This window comes from Nomascus leucogenys, chromosome 6 (assembly GCF_006542625.1).
Source record: "Nomascus leucogenys isolate Asia chromosome 6, Asia_NLE_v1, whole genome shotgun sequence".
Classification (NCBI taxonomy): Eukaryota; Metazoa; Chordata; class Mammalia; order Primates; family Hylobatidae; genus Nomascus; species Nomascus leucogenys.
The window spans coordinates 24,997,138-25,020,991 of NC_044386.1; the positions used below are offsets into that span (position 1 = coordinate 24,997,138).

A 23,854-nucleotide genomic window follows, 5' to 3' on the forward strand; every position below is an offset into this window, starting at 1 on the left:
TCTATTAAGTCTTTTTGCTCTAATTTATATCTTCTCTTATATTTTTCTTATCAATTTATAAATATTTGTAAGCATAAAATATTTTGTTATCTGTATTATTGTATGTATTATATTTACTAAAATTACTGTCTCTTATTTGCAGATATATTATTTGTTTATACCACTAAATGAAGATTTCAGAATCTATAATCTAAGAACAAGGAAATAGTCTAATATAATCATAGTATTATTATAAATTTAAATTAAATAATTTTAACAATAGAATTATATTCCACATTAGAAGAAACAGTCCATCTTCAAATACGCCCATTGTTCTAGTAATGCCATTATGACAATTTCTAACTTAAATTCAAAATTCAATGCAAGATTATACATTTTCTTAAATAGGCATTTCATGTTAATTTCTTTACTCTCAAACAGTTTCTCAGACTAATGGAAACTGACAAGATAATTTTATGAAAATCTAAAGGACTTTGAAAGTCACAGCGATCTTCTAAAGGAGGACTACAATTGCGGAGCTTACATGACCAGACTCACAAATAAAGCCATAATGCTTCAATAATTAAGGCAGTTTGGTATTGATATCAAATATAATTGACCTTTTGTTTTTAATAACAATAAGTAACATTCTACAAATTATATAAAAATTTTATATAGAGATATATGTGTGTGTGTGTGTGGCACTAAATAATAACCAGGAGTGAACAAAGACTGGAAAGATTACAATCAAATAGGGGATAAAGTGAATTCTACATTAATTTCTTTGAGGGATTACTTCATTTCATGTGTCATGAAAATATGAAGTTTAAGAATTAAGGGTCAGGATTCAAGGCTGCCATATTGGTTAACAGTTGAGAGGAGAAAGATCCAGAAATGGAGGAAGCCACAGAGGAGCTAGCCTGCAAACTGGCATAAGCATGCATGACTCCTAAACTGAACATGTATATAGTAAGACAAGAGTAAGAACTGAGAGACGTTTGAAGCACTTCAGATACTGAGAAGAAGAGTTTAAAATTCAAGTTCCTTTTAGGTAGATGTGCTTGGTAAACACTTTGGGGTTTCCAGTGAAACATTAGTAGAGTAATGACTTAAGAGTAAGGAAGATGTACTAAGAAGGGTTATACTACAGGACTCAGGGAATAAACATAATAATAATCTGCCTAGAAATTTCTAAAACCGAACCTACATAGGATCAAAGTAGCATCCAGTGCAGTTTTGCTGCCTGCTGGGATGAAACTCAACACTCTTTAAAGCAAAATAATAGAATTTATGTAATGTGTTATTCACAATGTCTAGTACGTAATCCAAGCTTTCTAAAGATTAAAAAAGCAGAAACATTCTAACACATAATAAAAAAAGGTAGTGAATAGAAATAGACTTAAAGAAGACTCTGATATTGAATTTAATGGAACAAAGACTTATAAATAATTGACATCAATATATTGAAGAATTTATAGAGCATACTAAAATAACGGAGAAGTACATGAGAAATATCATAAAATATGTAAAAAATCTAACAGATAATAAAAGATACCCAGAACTGAAAATATAATAACTGAATTAAAAATGTATAATGGTAGATTAGACACAGAAACATAAGAAACAATAAATCATAAAATAAATTTTCCAAATTTAAGCACAGAGACAGTATTATATTAACCAAAAAGAGTTTCCAACTATGGGACAATATGAAATGCCCTAAAATACTTGTATTTGAAGTTTCCAAAAGGAAGAGATAATGGCCACAAAAATAACTTTTTTAAAATGCCCTTTTAATTTTAAAATCTGATGAAAAACAGCTCACTGATCTAAGAAGGCCAGTGAATTCCAAACAGAATAAACAAAAACCACACCTAGGTATCAAATTAAGAATACGGAAAACAAAGATATAAATAGAATTTTAAAAGCAGCCAGAAAAACACATATTACATATAGGGCAGCAACAATAAGAATAATGGCTTTTTATTAAAAGTAATATAATTCACAATACATTATAACAACAATTTTAAGTGCTAAAAGGAAAATAAACTGTCAGATTAACTCACAATTTTATAGGCAGTTAAAATATTTTTCAAAAATGAAAATGAAATAAAGATATTTCAAATAACAAAAAGCTAAGAAAATTTGTTTCCAGCAGACCCACACTACAAGTAATGCTAAAAGAATCCTTCAAGTTGAAGGGAAATGATGTCACACAGAAATTCTGAACTATAGATAAGAATAAAAAGCACTGACTAGACATATTTATATAAATTAATAGAAAAGATCATCTTTATTTCTAAAAGTTTTAAAATAAATAATGAATTGTTTAATAATAAACATTAACAATGCATTATGCAGTTTACAATATATATAAGAAAAACATATGACAAAAATAGAACAAAGTCTTGCAAGATAAATTATACTATTGTAAGATGAGTGTATTATATGCTAAAATATACACTATTAATTCAATTTATACTGTAACGAATTAATAATGAATCCTGAGATGCCTTAAATACAGACTAAGAACATAAAAACACAAAGAAATATAGCTAAGAGTAGCCAATAAAGAGCATAAACATAGGTGTTTAAAAAAATGATTAATTGTTCCAAAAGATGATAGAAAAAAAAAAAACAGAAACAAAGTTATAAAGAAAACACTGGGAGGACAGAAAACAACAAAATGGCAGACCTAAATCCAAATATATCAATAATGGCATTATATATGAATGGGTTTAAGCCAATTAAATGCCAAATATTGTCAGATTGCATAAAAAGAATAAACCAACTCTGAGCCCTTTATATGACAGTAAATCCTTACAGCTGGATTTTTAATAGACTTATACAGAAAAGCTGAGAGCAAGAGAATAATAAAAGATAAACCACACAAGCACACTCATGAGAAAAGTTGTGTGGGTAAATTCTTAGGAGGCAAAGTTAACCCCAAGTAAGTAGTATTATCACAGATAAAGGGTGGTATTCAAAATGACGAAATATTTAATCAGAAATATAAAAAAGATCATTAGATATGTACCTAATAACTGCATTAAAATAAATGAGAAAAAAATGACAGAGGTAAAGAGAAAAATTTTAAAATGGAGCATTTAAAATGCTTACTCCCAGAAACAATTTGGAGACACAAAATATGGAATGCTAGAGAACTGAACAACACCATTGTTAATTTTTTTCTAAAATTCTTTTCCTAAGAATACTATACCCAGCAAGTATGTAATAAACGTTCAAGTACATAAGGAACATTTACCAAAGTAGTTTTAAAATGTATTTTTTTCTAAAAAATCTTTGGGAGAATATTATTATAATTTTTCAAGAGAAGCATTTATTGTTGGAAAATATTGAGGGACTTGGAAATTTCACAAAACAGCCATGTAGAAATATTTTCTCTTTTTTGTAGAAAAAAAAGGCTTCTTTTTAGATTTGCCTAGTCACTCATTTATTCATCGTTATTCAACACCTGTTTTTTGCTTCTGTTTTTAAGAAAATTTCTGACATGATGAGTTAGTAATCACCTTCCTTGGAAATTCTGGCTATGAATTAGAATATTTACTGAGTAAATTTTACTAAGTATATACTCAATTGTCTATCTGAAGTGACCCCAATTACCTGAAAAAAATGTTTAAAGAAAGTGAGATATCTTCACAATATTTTCCTGGCCTTTTTTCCATAAACACCACCACTGCAGCTGTAAGACCCTTAGTATGAGTTATTAGGATTTATAATGCAGAAATTATAAAAGATTTGCTTGAGTACAGTTTGAATATTTGTGAATATCTGGTACAAATGTCTGGTCATCAGAAAAAGGAAACATGGCAGTTTCTAAACAAACAAACATGCATACATTATTAATTTGGAGATGATTCTAGTGCAAAATTAAGCTAAATAGAGTTTATGTATTAGGAATTCAGTCTATTGAGTCAGAAAAAATGTCTACTTTTTCTGAACTGAGGCTATTAGCAGGTTGTTCTCACAGCAATGAGCACTAATAGCATTGCATTTATAATACAGGAATTCTTTTTTATTATACTTTAAGTTTTAGGGTACATGTGCACAACGTGCAGGTTTGTTACATATGTATACATGTGGCATGTTGGTGTGCTGCACCCATTAACTCGTCATTTTAACATTAGGTATATCTCCTAAAGCTATCCCTCCCCCCTCCCCCAACCCCACAACAGGCCCTGGTGTGTGATGTCCCGCTTCCTGTGTCCATGTGTTCTCATTGTTCAATTCCCACCTATGAGTGAGAACATGCGATGTTTGTTTTTTTGTCCTCGCGATAGTTTGCTGAGAATGATGGTTTCCAGCTTCATCCATGTCCCTACAAAGGACATGAACTCATCTTTTTTATGGCTGCATAATATTCCATGGTGTATATGTGCCACATTTTCTTAATCCAGTCTATCATTGTTGGGCATTTGGGTTGGTTCCAAGTCTTTGCTATTGTGAATAGTGCCACAATAAACATACGTGTGCATGTGTCTTTACAGCAGCATGATTTATAATCCTTTGGGTATATACCCAGATAAGGACCAATTAATCTTATTTACTACTATTTCTAGGACTTCACATAGTGTTCCACATTGTAGGTGCTCAGTTTTTTCAAAATTAATTGAACCATAATATTACACAGGACTAAATTTCACATTAAAATACAGTCACAACCAGACAAACAAATATCTAACATAACTAATGCCTCACGTCAGTACATTTGTTTTTCGTTGGTGGAAGAGAAGTGGTATAAATTTTTGAAATGTCATTGGCTAATATGTACCCAGAACTTTAAAATTATTCATATATTTCAATTTTGAGAATTCTCCCTCCAGTAATCTAGCCTTAAAAAGGATAATTGATAATACATAACCATCCCTCGGTATCCGTGGGTGATTGGTTCCAGGAATCCCTGCAGATATCAAAATATGCAAATGCTCAAGTCCCTATATAAAATGGTGTAGAATTTACATTTAACTGATGCATATCATTCTGTTTACTTTAAATCATTTCTAGATTACTTATAATACCTATTAACCTCTAAACGCAATGTTAACAATTTTATACTAAATTGTTTAGGGAATAATGACAAGAAAAAGAAGTCTGTACATTTTCACTAAAGGTGCAACAATCCTTTATTTTTCTCTGAATATTTTCAGTCTACTGTTGGTTGAATAAACATATGTGGACTCCACATATATGGAGAGCCAACTCTACTAAAAATATCAGGTACAAAATTTGGGAGGCGGAGGCAGGTGGATCATGTTTTTATACATGTTTGCATGTATAAAACCAGAGTCTAAACAAAATATGTGGAAAAATTTTAAATTTTTATGATTTTATATATGACATGATATGACATGGCTAATACTAACATTTTAACAGTATGCCAAAATGTAGCATTGACATAGAAAAGCAAGATAAAACAGGTATAAAAACAAGAGAAAATCAACAGTGTTAAAAATAAAACCAATAAATAGGTAGAAAAATATTTAGACAACTTACCCTTGTCTTAGTGAAATCATTATAAATATATTAGATTTTTTAAAATTATTTTTAAATTTTATGTTCCTGGTTTTTAACAGGGAGCACATACTGCTTTTATAATGACCTCATCATCATCATCATTTATGGCCTTGTACATAAATAATTCTCCCCATCCCTCTCTCCATACCCTGCTGAAGATAATGTCACTTCTGCCACTTGTTGTTTCCCTTCCTCCGTCTTGTCCTTCCTGATGAGTATATAAAGGTGGATTCAATCATCTGCAAGTTTTTCCCTCCCTCCCACCCTTCTTCCCTTCCTTCCTTATTGATGAGTGTATATATAAAGGTGGATTTGATCATGTGCAAGTTTAGAAGACGAGGAAGAACATGTTGGAATATTAGAAGTAGTTCAAAAACACTGAAATCAGTGGCGGAAGTGTAAAAAAAATTAAACATACAACTTGGTAGCCATATTAAGAAGCATTTTCTACCACACTTAATATTTTTTAAATGGCTTCACAGTTATGAGAACCCTCCAATATAATGGAAATACAGGAAAGGAATCAGAAGAACAGCAAAGAGGAAGTTTGACTTTGATGTACCATTTGTCAGAAAAAGGGAATATATTTCTGTAAAATTTTCTCTGCTTTTTCTATTTTTCATAATGTTGGTTTATCAGGATTCAGATTAATAAAGAATAAAGATTTTTAAAATAGTAGCTGAATATTAATTTTGAGTAAACCTGTTATGTCAAAAATCTGGGGAAATAAAATAAATCCAACACAGACTCAAAGCCCAAATGTCACAGAAACTAGGAGACAACATAGAAGATATATCCAAATAATTCAACTTGTGTTATGAATTTTTTTTGAGTTAGAGTCTTGCTCCATCGCCCAAGCTAGGGTTCAGTGGTGGGATCTCGGCTCACTGGCTCACTGCAACCTCTGCCTCCTGGGTTCAAGTGATTCTCCTACCTCAGCCTCCCCAGTAGCTAGAATTACAGGCACCCGCCACCACACCTGGCTAATATTTGTATTTTTTTTTAGTAGAGATGGGGTTTCACCATCTTGGCAAGGCTGGTCTCAAACTCCTGACCTCATGATTTACCCGCCTCCGCCTCCGAAAGTGTTAGGATTGCAGGCGTGAGCCACCGCGCCTGGCCTGTGAATAAGATTTTAAGAGATGATCTCATAGTTTTGAGGGATATTTCTAGCCAGGGAAAATGAAATGGGCTTTATGTAAGATTGTGCACAGAAGTTGTGGTAAGACTTACAGTGAACAACAACAACAACAAAAACAACAACAACAAAAAACAGATACGAGATTAGGGAAAAGTGGGTAAGATAGTCCCTGGGAAGAGGTCTGCGGATGTGATTAAAAACAGGTCAGGTGTATGGAAGAAGAAATATCATGTTGACTAGAACTCAGGTTACAAAGTTACGGGGAGATAGAAGATAGGCTGGAATTTGCAAGAATACTAACGGACACTTTGAATTCAACTTAAGTGAATTTCACTTAATTTTCTAGATGTATTTTTGTGCTAGAGATTGGGATTATTCAAGAGATACTGTGTAAACCGCTTCTGATCATTAAAAAAATAAGTATAAATAAAGTCAAGGAAAAGGTAAGTTTAGTGTGCTAAAGCAGTTGTCCAGCAAAGTAATTACACATTAATGGCAGTGAAAAATAAAAGATGGAGCTATATGTTAACAGGTTTTATAGAACTCAGTGCTAAACATCCCTCAGTGTGCTGTCCTTAAAGCCTAGTCATAATGTTTAATTTTTTTGTGTGTTCTGAGTTATAAACAACAAATGCGTAAACAAAATTGTGTAATACAATGTATTTAGAAATCAAAAGCAGCTGCTCCATATACTGCACCATAAGTAATGATACTTACAAACCTTCATAAACATATTTTACTTAGATTCTGGAAACACTGTGATATGCTATAACAACTCATCAAAACTCTTTAAATAAATTTGAGATTTTATTTCTATTTCTAATTTATATTCCATCAGTTACTCGTACATATCAAACTGCCATATCTGAAAAGCTTAAGAAAACATTACCTATTCAAGTCCATTATTTTATATATGCTTCAGCTATATATTAATATTTAGAGTACAAACCAGCACATGTAAACGTGAAAGTGTCACTTCACCTTTTGATACACAATCAAATATAAAACAGACTCCTACCAATTTTTCTTTTGTTAACTGTGTTTCCCGTTGTTTTAGGTAACGTATAAACCAATTGTAACCATGAAGGCAGAGCCCAATCAGTGTTAAAATCCCTTTACACTCTATGTTCTATGATTACACTCATGATTTCAGAATGGGATAATGAAAGTTTCTAAATTAAAATTATAAAGGCTTGAGAAGTAACTCTGCAACAAAGATACCTTATTTATTGGTGGCTACCTATAGACGGCTCATTAGTTCCACGTTCCTTGCTCTGCACAAAGCAAGTGCTAAATACATATTTTTAAATTAAAATGTAATGGTCAATTAAGTTGATATTCCAAATTATTAATTGAATCTTCACAATTGTGAAAAATAAACACTATGTTATTCCTTGTGAAAAATAAATACTATGTCTGCCGTGTCTGGGTATTGGGTTTCTCTTCATAAAATAAATGTGGTTTAACAACCAGATATTAAAATCAAATACGTAAATTCTATTCAATTCTCAATACTAATTGGGGTATAGTTAATTGATTATTGATCCATGATAAGCAGGGATTATTCTGGACTTTGAACTTATGTATAACAAAATAAAGTGCTATAAATATTCTCTAACAGAATAGTAGGGACATTTGCTATGCTTCTTGTTATTTTAATTTCTCTCTTGAACAGTATTACGATTCTACCTAAATAATTTAGTCACAAGTGTCTATTCAAGTTATAGAGAAGCTAGATGACAATTATTATGAATTTGTTTTCTTCTTGGGTAATAATACAACATTTCCCTTATTACATAAAACAACATTAGTAAATCTCTGATAGTTTCAGTCAAGGATGACCAACCAAATTTCAAATTGCATTATTGCGAAAAACAAAAACTTGCTATTTATTCCAAAGTTTCTGACTTCTCTCCTATATTGCAAATGTCTGAAATGCCATAAAAAATTCTGCAGTACTGCCTTATTAAAATTATTTTAATTTATTTTCTTACTCTTCTAATCCATCCTGACGATGAAAGAAAATTGATTATTTCAGTTCTGGGCTCCCAACATAATTGATTTGTACAAAGGCTTTTAACAGATTGTTTACATTTCATGCTGTATGTAAAACAACCCATCCTAGAATTCTGGACCTTTCACAGGGAAGGTCTAACTTTATCCTATTAGACTGGCCTCTTTTGTTCTTTTATTGTGCAATATACATGCAATTCTACCTTCTTAGATTTGTCCACATGCACATATTTACGAAAATATTTCTGGCTCTTCTTTTCCCTAATGGTAGGCCTTTCCAAAATCTTAGAAAAGACCAGAAGTTTGGAGTTAAAGAAATCTTAATGACAATGTAAATCAACCCAACAAGAATCTGAGGGTTGGCAAGTTTAAACAACTTCTAAATTGTAATAGTTACTAAGTGTCACAATCAATACTAAATCTTGTAAGTTGCATGTTTGTGTGTATACATGTATATAATTTATTAAATTTTGCTGCACTCTTTTATTTTTCTAAAACTGCTTCCTCTCAATTCAGGATCAAACCCTAGATTTTAGCCTTTAAAAATATGTCTTCCCAATTTCATGCAATTTTACAGCACCTGTAAATTAATATGGTGCCTATCATTTTCTATGATCCCAGCTTCTATAAAACTATAAAGAAACCATGGGAATTTCTTCCCATTAAAAGCTACTTAGCCTTTCCCAATCTTGGTGCATTGTGAATACCACAGGCCTTTTCTTTACAGGGGATGCTACCAATGGATCCTGGAAGACTAGGTTGAGGTCTACCCAGGGAAACCAGAAACATTGTGGTCAAAAAGACAAACTGTGAGATGCTCAAGAAGTTAAATCCTTATCAGAACTCATATGTTTGACTAAGTTTAGAGTTAAAGGTCCAGTCAGCCACTATATATGCAAATAAATAGTGATGTCAAAAGCCAGAAAAGCAGGATAAAGAGAGAATAAATGCCCTTAATAAGTTAGTAAAAGCTAAGATGTGGTTGAAAGTCAGCCCACTTTTATAATGAACTAGCTATGTGGTAATGGCATATCTTAGATAAGTCCCTATTAAAAAAAGAAAGAGTTTTATTTTTTTCTTTAAAAAGTAGTATAAGTATTTTATTTTTCTGAGGTGTCTATTTCATATACATATTATTTCCCACTGGAAACACAGAAATAGTTGACAGGTGGTTTTGGTTTCATTGTATTTATTTCCCCCAAACATCTGATATTATAATGAGTGTTCCATTTGTGGTTCATAACCCCATTGTCAGGAATAAATTGGCAAAAAAAATCGCACATCCTAACTTGTCCATGCATAAATCCAAAATGCCATTTTTCCAACAAAAATTAAAAAAACATGAAAGGTAATTAAAACTATGCATGTACATTCAGTAATTGTTTATGACAGATTATGGAATTAATTAAAAAGGAAGCATGATTGCACACAAAATTTTAAACTTCTAATGTATATTTAAAATGTGAGAGCAGGAATGGTGGTCAATTTAGAAATTAATTAATGTACACTCAATTTTTAGAGGAAGTATTTTTGTTTTCAGCTTAAAGTAAATGCTTGCTGTAGCGCCTTAACTGCCTTAAGATTATGATCATCTCTTTTATCTGTGGCTATTCTTCTGTATCTGTGAATCTCCAAGGATAAAACTGATTCTGTAAGGCCTTGTGACCTCAATGTGTCCTTTATACACTTCCTTGGAGAATCGTAAGGCAATTTCACGTCCTTAGACAAAAAACATTTGCTAGCTGAACTTGAATTTCCTGATGTTAGTTATTAACTGCAGTGTGAAAAGTGATGTTAAATGAGGGATGCCTGAGGATGGCATATGACTAAACTGTGAAGAAATAACAGGCAAAAAGGAACCAGCAAAGGAACTGAATGGGGCGGAATGAGCATGACCTATGGAACCAGAAAAAAGAAATTTCAAAAGAAGAGAAAATAATAGGCTTCTGATAAAGGAGGCTGCTTTTGATTGGCCCACACACAGAAAGAATTAGATCAAAATTTTGGCAATTTCACAGAGCAAATGTATTCCTGTTTTAAAAGCTATGTGCATGACATTTGTGATATTAGGCACTTGTATTCTTTTTTTTTTTTTTCATTTTTGGCCTGATCTAATTTATGTGCCTGGTGCTGTCAGTCAGTCAAACAATATGCAAACCGTTACAGTCCTTCCAAGTACATATATGCCATGACTCAAAAAAATAAATAAATTTATGATCTGTAGACTGCTAGTATTTAAAATTGTTCATTTTATTGTAAATATTTTAACATACCTCAGCATTGGGTGTAAATTGGGAGCAATTATAGTTAACAAATGAATTGTCCTGAGTTTAGAATAGTATGAATGTGATTGGTAAGGAAAAGGATGATAGATACATAGAAAATTATGGATGTCGGAAAGGTCATGCTACTAAAGAAAGAAAATTAGAGAGATAATGAGCTAAAGAAAAAGAAGTCTCTAAACACCAATGAAAGAGAGGCAATGAACCTGCTTCCTCAAAATTGAACATAAAAAGGGAGTTATATATTCTCTATTATTGTCTGCTTCTGATTGCTAATGAGCAACTTTGCTCCTAGTAACACAGACGCATATCTTCTTAAAGATATTGTCTTCTTTCTCCTTTTTTTAATCTTGTCTTTATCCTTCTGCCTTAAACACTTTGTCTAGATTACAAGCAGGAGGCAGGAAGCTCACCCTAGCTGATATTAAGAAATAGAAATATCTAGAAGTACTTTATTTCTCATACAGAGTATACTATTCCTAATTATGATAAACTATTTATCAATAGATCTCCAGGAGAGTTTTATTTAGATAATACACGTATGATTAAATAATATCTAGCTGATTAATAGTGAATCACATCCATCCACATATGACTTAGTAGTTTATGCCTATTGTTGATATTGATTTACATTTAGAACCCAAATATGGTTCCTTGTTCTTCCCCACTAAAATAGTTTGCAATATCACACCTTCTGAACATTACTAGTTAAATATTTTTAATAATCACTAGTGATGTGAAAAGTTGCTGTAAAAAAATAAATAGCTGTCACTTTCAGCTTTTATATTTCTCATACAAAAATTCTTACCTTGCCTACATATTGTGTGTCAGTACCTGTGTACTCTTCCAATAAGAAGAACTGATTCCACATCCAGCCACGCTTGGTGCGACGTAGCATTTTACCATCATCTTTGGTCAGACCAACTATCTTTTTGCTTGATAAATAACTGTTAGGTTTTTCTTGTAATAGGATGGTGTCAACTATATGGAGCATATAGGTCCAGATGAATAATGGTATACAATGGTAAGTCCTCATTATCTGCAACTTCAGTGGGTTGTCAAATTCAATGTATTGTTTGTTTTTCCTAAAGAGTAAGGAGAAAAAAATGGCTGAATTAGCTTGAGTTTCACTTTCCCATAACGTGTAAACTGAAAAACTTATTCCAGACATTATTTAAATTTTATTATGTACTATATATACATTATATTTCTACATCAGTGAATGGTCATGAAAAACTCATTTATCACATCAATAAGTAGAAAGACATATACAGCTCAAGTAGACTAAACAGGAATTTAGCAGCTAATTTAAAATTACTATAAAACAATCAGATACATATTAATATTTTTGTAATTTAAAACACTAAATATTTTGAAAAATAAGCTCTACAGTATACAAATTATCACAGCAAATGTTCCATAGTGCTTAAGACTAATAAAAGTAGAATATTTATTAACATACACATACGTGTATGAAATTACATATTTTAAAGAGCACTTCTCATAATCCATCATTTTTAGTAAACTATTTTTCTCCTCTGCCCCCTATCTTCCTCTTTATAATCCTTCTCATCCATCAAGTTGAAATGTTGCCTCAAGGCAAATTATATGGTACCAAATATACTTAGGATTGTGTCTTGCAATACTTAGCACCATGTCGATCTTTTCCAATCAATAACTATTTTTTTTCCAACAATTAGTCTAGTAGGACACTCAAATTTATTTGAGACTGAGGAGTACACCCTCTAAATAAAAGCATTTTACATGGTAATTAAGAACAAATTTACTATAATAAGAAAAAAATAGCATACAAAGTTGATATTGCAAAACTAGATAACACACGTTACGTATAGGATAATCTGATCCAGAATTTTGAAACAATGTCTCCCTGTTAATATAATAAGTTGATCATTCTTGTATGAAAATCATTGTTCACTTGGTATTTCAGAATTAGTTTTATTTGTTATCAAATTGGTTTTAATTTGTATGATACTTAATTTAGAATAAGTGAGATGTTAATGGCTATGATCTATTAAGCAATGGAAACCGATCTCAAACTAGTAGGCAAAAAAGTCATTGGGTTATAAAATCAAATTAAGTGTGGAAAAGAAAATAACAAAAGGAGGAAAGAAGCAGCTGGGCACTTCCCGATCATGAAAACTAGAATTAGGGGCTTGAATATTATATTTTCTCTCTCTCTTCTCTGTCTCTCTCTCTCTCTCTCTCATTTTCTCTTTCACCCTGACTAAACCTCCTCAACCTGAATAAATTGTGTGGGTGATAATATCTCCTGAATTCAGATACAAAATCTTCAATTTCAGAAAGCAACTGATAGTCTTTTCTAATTGGAGTTTTAAAAATCCTGGGAATGGACTCTGATTTACCTGGTTTAAGCCAGAAACCCAATGTTGGACCAAGGATCTCTGAATTCAGTAATGGGAATAACAAGGTATAAAGGTCAAATATAAGGATCTAGCTTGGCTTTGTGCCCTACTATCTGTGATATTTTCAAATACCAACCTCTATCACTTGGTCTTCATTAATACCTGACCCACAAGGTATTGTTGTTAATTTTATTTTACACTTTTATCAATACAAAGTAATAGTCATGTACATTGCAGTGACTTATTTTATTTTGAAGATGGCAAATCTGAGGTGTGATGAACTTAAGTAACATGACAAAAGTCATGCAGGTAATAGGTATTAGAACCAGGTTTCAGACACACAGACTTAAACACCATTTTTAATATAAGACAGTGCATGTAGAAGAGTTATCACAGTGCTAGCACAAAACTCAACATATTAGCATTATCATCATGATCATCACAAGCATCATCATTATCATTGTCATCATCAAGCATGGTTGCTCCTATTATAGACATAGAGATATGGGTCCAACTCAGCAGAAAGAAGAATGGTAATTGGCAGGTGGTATTATAGATTCTTGCTATGGTCCAGAGCTACAGGTTCTGTCCAACACATCTATGTACCTTGATTTCCATGCCTATTATTTTAAAAATTGGTCACCCTTAGCTCTTAATGTAAACACATGGTTACAAATATATGCTGCTTTTAATACATACATAGGGTTAAGCTCCAGAATTACAGTAATACAAAATTACACCATTTTTCAATGCTGGAATCTCAGGTCATGGTTATTATCATCAGGACTTCATGTGGCTATTTGTAATCCTGTAAACTATGGAATAATTGGTAAATTTGACCATAGCCAGTAGAAAACCCTGAATTAGATATCAAAAATTTACAACGTTAAATAATGCTTAGAAAAATGTGCAATGTAAGAGTAACACCTAGTGGTCACCAGCCCAGAACATGCCCCATGTTTTGTAGCTGAGTGATGCTGTAGTGGAAAATGAACAGCCAGAGAATCTCAAGGATAGCTGTTATCTTACGTTGATAAAATACAACAAACTTCTTAGTTGACCACACTGGTTACCCTGTTTTCTTCCCACTGGTAGAATTTGTTTTGATCATTGACCTTGCTTATAACCCTTGCCAGAGAAATCAAAGGGTACTCTTTATTTCCTGGGGTCAGTTCTAACTATGATGCACATTTTGTGTGGAACATAGGCCCTTGAGTGGAACAATCTAGTTTTATTAGATGGGGCAATAGATTTAAGCAGGGGCTAGGATCCCGTAGAAATTTATAAACTACAGCAAGAAATTCTCATTCACTTTCAGTGCGATTGAAAGCAGTTAGAATATTTTAATACGATATGTTTAGAAAAGATCAATCTGGTGCAGACTAGAAAATAGTTAGAGGGCAGGAAAAGGATTTGGTTAAGAGAGAGATCAGTTAGGGTCTATTACTCTAGTCCAGTAAGAGATGATGAAGTCATATAGAGAAGTGGTTTGAAGTAGACACTGAAATGTGGCTCAGATTCCCTTTGATACTTTAATGTGACCACACACCCACACTACATACACTACAATTTTTCTATGCTTTTGCTTCTAATGGTCTGCCCCTGCAACTGTCTTTGAACAACTTCCCTTGGCTACTGGAACCACTTTGCCCACATGCACAGGACGCCTAATGTGCCTGCAAGTTTACAAACATCTGTAATATCCCGTTGCCAGTATGTAACGGGAGCCAAAGTATGAAACTCAACATATTATTTACATTCTAGAGCTTTCCTACAGAATCGTAATGATAATGTAATTCTGGGGCTTAACCATATGTATGTATTAAGAGCAGCATATATTTGTAACCATATGTTTGCATTGATGATACCTTCTTTTGGCTTCTTTTCCATCCCTGTCCTGTTACTCCACTTAATCCTGCAATTCCTTAACTGGAACAAAATTTTTAACCAATCAATTGCACAAAAATCCTTGTCTCAGGGTTTGTTTCTGGGAAATCACACCTAATATGTGGATCTAATTCACATATGTAGATATTCACAAGAATAGATAATATCATCTTATATATTGGTTATGGAGGGTGAAGAAAAAATAAAAATAAGGTATAACCTCTAGATTGTTTATGAACTAGGTGGATGACTGAGTGATTTCTTGAGTGTCATTTGTATCAGGAGAAAAGCGGATCTACTGGAAAAATAAAGAATCCTTTCTTTTCTTATTCTTGGTCAAAATAAAGAAGTAATTTTTATACTTCTATCACTTACACCATTTGGGCATAATTAAAAACAGGGAGCAAAGTGGTTCTAATGATTTTATACTACAACTTGAATGCATATGCACACATATATATTACATATAGATATGGATACACATACGGATGAATATATAAATGCATATGTACAAATGTATATATGTATCATCAGGCATTGGATTCTCATAAGCAGCGCACAACCTAGATCCCTCGCATGCCCAGCTCACAATAGGATTTGCATTCCAATGGGAATTGAATGCTGCTGCTGATCTCACAAGAGGCAGAGCTCAGGTGGTAATGCTCTGCTGCCTGCTGCTCACCTCCTGCTGTGCAGCCTGGTCCCTAACAGGCCATGGACCAGTACTGGTCTGCAGACTGGGAGTTGGGGGGCCCTGCTCAAGGTGATAATATTAGGAATGGGGCCACTGGGAGTTGATTATGTCATAGAAGTAGAACTCTTATGAATGAGATGGTGCCCTTGTAACAGAGGCATGAGAGGGTTCTCTTGCCTTTTGACCATGTGAAGACACAGCAGAACAATGGCCATCTATGAACCAGGAAACTGGCCCTCACCAGACACCAAATCTGCCATGCCTTGCTTGATGTTAGACTTCCCGGGTTTCAGTACAGTGAGAAATTAATTTCTGCTGTTTATAAGCCACCTAGTAAAATAATTGGTTATGGCAGCACAAACTAAGATTAGTACCAGAAGTGGGTTGCTACTATAACAAATATCTAAAAATGTGGAAGTGGCTTTGGAACTGGGTAATAATAGGTAACGGCTGAGAGAGTTTTAAGGTGCATGCTAGGCAAAGGTCTGCATTGCTGTGAATAGATCATTGAGGATGATTCTGGTGAGGTCATAGAAAGAAAAGAGAACAATAGAGAAATGCTTAATCTTCTTGAAGAATATCTAAATAATGGCCGGGCGTGGTGGCTCAGGCCTGTAATCCTAGCACATTAGAAGGCTGAGGCGGGCGGATCACCTGAGGTCAGGAGTTCGAGACCAGCCTGACCAACATGGAGAAACCCTGTCTCTACTAAAAATACAAAATTAGTCTGGTGTGGTGGCACATGCCTGTAATCCCAGCTACTTGGGAGGCTGAGGCAGGAGAATCGCTTGAACCCGGGAGGCGGAAGTTGCAGTGAGCGCAGATTGCTCCATTGCACTCTAACCTGGGCAACAAGGATGAAACACCGTCTCCAGAAAAAAAAAAAAAGAATATCTAAATAACATGGAACAGAACGTTGATAAACATATGGACAGTAAATGCCATTCCAGTGAACTTCCAGATGGAAATGGGGAACACGTTATTGGAAATTTGAGAAAAGGGTATCCTTGTTATAAAGTAGAAAAGAACTTGGCTAAATTGTGTTTATGTTCTAGTGTTTTACAGAATTTAAAATTTGGGAGCAGTGAAATAGAATACATAGCTGAAGAAATTTCTAAGAAAATTGTTGAAGGAGCATATTGGCTTTTTTGAATGCTTATAGTAAAATGTGAGACACAAAAATTACTTAAAATGGAATTGTTTAGCAAGAATAAAGCAAAGTTTAAAGATCTGAAAAATTTTCAGGCTATTCATATTGCAAAAATGAGAAAGTGTTTGAGAGTGAATACTGAAGGTGTGGCTAAATGTCTTTTGATAAAGAGGTTAGCAGGGGTGTGAACCATAGACTTAATGTGACACCCCAGGAGGAAAGTTGCCAGTTTGAAGTGAAGAAGTATATGGGAAGCAATGAAAGAAGGCTGGTGGATTTCTTGGATTTTATAGGCCAGCTCCATACAACTATTCAGCTGCAAAAAAAAAAAAAAAAAAAAAAAAAGAACTATTATTCAAAACAAGAGAAGAATGACTCCAAAGATAATTCGGGTATATATTCTTGGTTTCAAAGGAGGGACTATTGCCTCACTTTCAACATGCCAGATGCTTTCTTCACAGGGCTTCAGGATGGGAGTGGTCACCCAGAACCATGGGAACGGGACTGCCACCCCAGGAGGTTCAGAAAGTGAGCCCACTGCCCCAGTGGACTTGGACTGCAGAGCACTAAGCCAAACAGAATTATTCTCAAGGCTTAGGATCTCATGGAGTTTGCCTTGTTGGGTTTTAAAATTGCTTTGGACCTGTCATCCTTTCCTTCTTTCCTATTCTTCCCTTTTAGAATAAGTATGTTTATCTTATCATTGCCTATCCCATGATTGTATTTTGAGAGCACATTACTTGCTTGCTATCACTGGTTCATATGTAGAGAAAAAATTTACTCAGGATAAATAATACCTTGTGTGTCTCACCCATATCTTATTTACATGATATTAGATGAGATTTTGGACTTTATAGAGTTGATGCTGGAATAAGTATAGACTTTGGGTGCTATTGGGATGAAATGAATGTGTTTTGTATGTGAAAAGGACATAAATTTGGGAGAACTAGGGTAGACTATTATAGACTGAATATTTGTGGCCCACCAAAATTCATATGCTAAAATCTTAACCTCCAGACTGATGGTATTAGGAGGTGGAGCCTTTAGGAGATGCTAGGGTTAGATTAGATCATGAGAGTGGAGTCTCTAATGATGACATTTGTCCCCTTAGAAGGACATGAAGGTACCCGAGCTTTTTTATCCTGTTTTTTGTTTTGTTTTGTTTTTGTTTTTGTTTTTGTTTTTGTTTGCTCTTGGCTATGTGAAGATACAATGAGAAAATGGTTGTCTGTAAACCAGAAAGAGTGCTCTCATCAGACAGCAGACTTGCTGGTGCCTTCATCTTGGATTTCCCAGTTTCCAGAATTGTCAGAAATAAAAATTCGTTGTTTACGCCACATCGTCTATGGTATCTTGATATAGCAGCACAGACTGACTAGAACGAAGTGATATGGCTCCGTAAGTGCCAACTTGAAGACCTCCCATGTGCTTTAAGCACTTGCCCAATTCACGGACTTCTTGCCTTTGCTCATGCTCTGACCTGCATCTATCTTACCTCGCTCATCCATAGCCATCTCCTCATTCTTTCAGTTTTTGTATTATATTCTGTTTTGGGGGATGTCTCTGAACAACCTTTTGAAAAATAGCTTACCCCGTTTTAGTCTCTATTGCTTTCTGTTATACCATCCATTCATTTCCTTCACGTGATTTACCACAACTTTTATTATCTCTTTCATTTAATGGATTATATGCTTATTGACTTTTTCCACTAGTTTAAATGTAACACATATAGTGGTTAAATAGTTTGCAAATTATTGTGTCCTGCATAAAAGTTATTGACATGCAGTCAGCACTTAATACATATTTGCAAAAATTAATTGGTTAATTCATTAATGCCTAATATAAATAATTACTAATTTGAGCCTAGGATCACATATGACATTGACTTAACATTCCAGTGCATAAACAAACTGATAGAGAAATAGAAAGAGTTGAACTGGGAGAAAATACGCCTTTTGAAAACATTCAAGGTTTTTTCCCCCTAACAAATGGGATAAAATCCGCAGTGATGTAGAGTAATTCTCATAAAAATTTGCATAACATGAGATTCTATATAAACTTCACAACACGACTGGTATAAATTACAGAATGTTTGTTTCAACTGTATAGTCCTTTGATGGTATATCTTCTTTATTTTTCTCATAATTCTTTGTAAGTTTATTTCTCATTTAGGGAACATCAGTACAACTCTCTTGGGGCCAATTTAACACCTGTACATTCCTCTGCTTTTGGACAAAAGTGCACACCCAAAAGGATTTTCTGTTGCATTTTTATTTTAAAGATAGCAAGCTTTTTATCCCATTGGACTTATTAAAAATTCTTCATATTATTTATTCAATAGGGAAAACCTGATTACTAAGTTTTCTATGCCTAATTATTTGTCAGCATTAAATGCTTTGCATTTTAATAACATTTTTGTTGATAAATAAATACTATCAGGTGTACTATAAAGTACAATGTTTTAAATGCGGTTCAACTTTGATTTTGTAATCAGAGAACTCACTTGAATCTTGTTAACTTTAAAAACTGAAAATTGTTTCATTATTATTCCTTTGCTCTCTTAATTATATTCCAATTATATTTGAGAAAAATGTCTGCTATTAAATATTTGTATGTCAAAAAAGGTGAATTACTGTAATTAAATAGGATTTTCAGCATATAAAATGCACATCTAAAATTAAATTAAATTATGTGCTTTCTCCTCTCTATACCTACACATATACACTTGTAGAAGTTTTAACTCAGATAAGGTATTTTAATTATTCTAATCTTTTTCTTCAGACAAAGTTTCTCAGGTGAAATGTACAAGTAACACAAGTGTTTGTGATTAATTTTAATATTATACTATTTTGATCAATAATGAACTACAATATACATTAATCTATTGATCTTCAAAATACAAAAACCAAAACTATGTGATATGGTCATATAATTTAAATATTTTTTCAAATGATATTTCTGACATTTGGATAGATGAAACAAATTATTTCTCATCACCCAATAATTTTGTGGTTTTGGAAAATGTCATACAAATATTGTTTGATTCCTAGATTCCTGTGATTTTTCCAATATTCTGTTTTGTCTCTCATACCAGTTGGGGAGAAAAGTCTTGACAGCTTAGGTAAGCAAATAACACATATATAAAGAACACATTCTATAAATATAAGTAACACCAAAATGATGTATCTTCTAAAATCAAATAACTTTTGAGGGATATATGCTTAAATTTATTTTTTCTTATTAATTAATAGTGGTTACATTTATTATATAACCATATATGTATACATGTATAAATATATACATATTTAAACATTAGCTTGTTAAGCTTAATATATATCTCTATACCTCTATATCTATATAGATTTACATATAGATATAGATATATATATATGCTTTTTAAAACCATTTACTGATTTTTTAAGAACTCTGTGCCCAAGTGCTGGCATGTAATGTGGTATACTACCTTTATTCAAATTAATGGTGTAAAATTAGTTTAAGAAAAACAGAATTAGATAGCAGAAATATGAGCTGCCATCTTCATATAAGCAATCTTCAATGGCTATCACCATCAAATGTCCAGCTTAAAAAATTTAGTTTCACTGTCGCAAGGACAAAAAACCAAACACCGCATGTTCTCACTCATAGGTGGGAATTGAACAATGAGAACACATGGACACAGGAAGGGGAACATCACACTCCGGGGACTGTTGTGGGGTTGGGGGAGGGGGGAGGGACAGCATTAGGAGATATACCTAATGCTAAATGACGAGTTAATGGGTGCAGCAAACCAACATGGCACATGGATACATATGTAACAAACCTGCACATTGTGCACATGTACCCTAAAACCTAAAGTATAATTAAAAAAAAAAAATTAGTTTCATGCCTTCCCTAAGGCAAAAAATCTAGTATCAGAAAAGCTCTTGAATGAGCTTTTGCTAATAGTCTATCAAAATAAAAATAATAACATCACATATTATAAAATTTAATGACATGTGTAGAATATATGAAATGATAGAATATAAAGATTTAAAAGCAACCCATTGCCAGAATATGAAAAAATTAACTGTTATCTATAATGATGGTGGAGCTAGTTTAATAAATAAACAAGGATCGATTATTTTCTGAGACGCATATGTGTGTGTGTATAAACATGTATATGTGTGTGTGTGTGTGTGTGTATATATATACATATGTCCACTTTCAATTTAAAGGAAAGACGTAAGCAATTTTTCTGACAATATTGGATTGACCCCTTGAATGGAAATCCAGGGAATCAAAAAATTGTATATGGTCTTCCATTGCAAAGATGTTTGTCTTGGAGATGGCCAAGATACTATTATATCTATTGAATTAATGCAGCCTTAGAACAAAACAACAAAAAGAAAAAAAAAACAGAAAATGGAGAGTGATATAATATTGGATATATTTTAACTTGAGCATAAACCTTATGAGCAAATCATTTTAATCAGTGTCAGAGGTGGAAACGCAACAGTTAGGAGAAAGCTGTCCATGGTCCTGACATGCTGACATGTTTAACATTGTTGGCTAACAAGGTATTAGTGGTGGAGCAAGTAGAATTTGTTATTATCGCAAACAAATGGTTATTTTTTTTTTTTTTGAGATGGAATCCACTCTGACGCCAGGGTGGAGTACAGTGGTGTGATCTCGGCTCACCACAACCTCTGCCTCCTGGGTTCAAGCGATCCTCCTTCCTCAGACCCCCAGGTAGCTGGGACTACAGGCACATGCTACCATGCCCAGCTAATTTTTGTTTTTAGTAGAGACAGTGTTTCACCATGTTAGCTAGGATGGTCTCGATCTCTTGACCTCATGATCTGCCCTCCTCGGCCTCCCAAAGTGCTGGGATTACAGGAGTGAGCCACCGTGCCCAATCGGTTAATGTTTTTAAACACTAGAAACTAGAGAAAAGGTTTTAAAGTTGGTATGCCAAAATATATAATATGGAGCATGAAATTGGACTATAATAAAGCCAAGGGCATTCCACACCCAGCATATAAGCATAAGTCCATGTGTTAATACTTGCCTTTGAGCAGTAAGAAACAACCAATGCCCAACAGGGCTTCTATACACAACAGATTAGGGTCTGTGAACCTATAGAAAATCAGAGGAAAAGAAAGCTTTACAAGGGAAGGAGTAATTAAGCTCATGTAAAAGACAGAAGTATTCAATTTCACCACATCCTACCATCTGAGTGGCCTTCTCTTAAGATTACACAAGATTTTATGACGAATGAGTCAATATCATTAATATATTAAAAAGTTATTAAAAACGGGAACTAAATAAGATACGTATCTATGTCTTTTAAAAATACACATGAGGCCGGGCGCAGTGGCTCACGCCTGTAATCCCAACACTTTGAGAGGCCGAGGTGGGCAGATCAAGAGGCCAGGAGATCAAGACCATCCTGGCTAACATGGTGAAATCCTCTCTCTCCTAAAAATACAAAACTTAGCTGGGTGCACACCTGTGGTCCCAGCTACTTGGGAAGCTGAGGCAGAGGAATCGCTTGAACCCAGGAGGCAGAGGTTGCAGTGAGCCGAGATCATGCCACTGCCCTCCAGCCTGGTGATAGAGTGAGACTCCATCAAAAAAAAAAAAAAAGGAAAAATAAATACACATGAGCTATAATATTCATTCTCCAAAGTTGATACAAATCATGCCATATGCAATGACTTCTCTTCATATGAGGATAGCAGTGAGTTAAACATAGAGTCTTATTCAATAGAGATGGTGACAGAAGAAAAACAAATAATAAATTTAATGGCAAATGTTACCAAGTGTTATGAATAAAAACAAAGCAAAATAATTTCCAAATTTACTATGTAGTTACAGTAATCATGATAGCATGGTATTGCTGAAAGAACAGACGATAGGGTCATTGAATAGAATAGAGTCCAGAATTAGACCCACACAAATATTGTCAACTCTCATTTTACACAGGGACAAAGGCAATTCAATGCAGAAAGAGTAATCTTCTCAACAAATGGTGCTGAAAAAACTGGGCATCCGTATGCAAAAAAATTGACAATAAATATATGCAGAGAGCTTTTACTTTTCACTTGAAGTAACACAACATGGATCCTAGATATAAATGGAAAATTACAAATTTTATTTTTTTCTAACTGTATAGGAGGGTTTTTCAGAGGACAAAAGGACTTTGCCTTCCCAGAAAACAAATCCTATCCTTTGCTTTATGATGCAGATAAAAATATTACAAAATTTCTTGAAGAAAATGCTGAAGAATATCTTAATGACCTTGGGTTTGGCGATGACTTTTAGAAAAAACTCCAAATGCCAAAAGTATCTTGGGTCTGACAATGAATTTTAGATACAACACCAAAAGTATGGTTCATAAAAAAAGATAACATGGATTCTGTTAAAATCGAAAACTTATTTTTTTTGTAAAACAGTGTTAAGATAATGGAAAGATAAGGCAGACTGGAAGAAAATATTTGTAACATGTATCGGATAAGGACTTTTATCTAAAATATACAAAGAACACTGAAAACTCTACAATAAGAATACAAAAATATCATCAAAAGTTCTGCAAAGATACCTTCTCAAAGAAGATATACATATGAGAAATAAGCATAAAAATGGCCAAAATTATTCGCTGTTAGTGAATTGCAAATTAAAACAAGATGCTATGACATACCTATTGTATTTGAACGGTGAAAATCCAAAAATTGAGAATTTCAACTGCTGTCATGGATATGGAGCAGCAGTAACTCTTTCCCTGCTGATGAGAAGGCAAAATGATACTGC

General features: G+C 33.4%; 1 protein-coding gene across 1 annotated transcript in view; it reads right to left on the minus strand.

Annotated features, from left to right (window-relative positions):
- CDH9 (cadherin 9) overlaps positions 1–23,854 on the minus strand; it is a 162,638-nt gene that overhangs the window by 100,569 nt on the left and 38,215 nt on the right. Inside the window, exon 2 of the mRNA XM_003263184.3 lies at positions 11,759–12,035. Within this exon, the coding sequence (XP_003263232.1) occupies positions 11,759–11,986 (228 nt within the window). The 5' untranslated portion in view covers positions 11,987–12,035. The remainder of the gene's footprint in view (positions 1–11,758; positions 12,036–23,854) is intronic.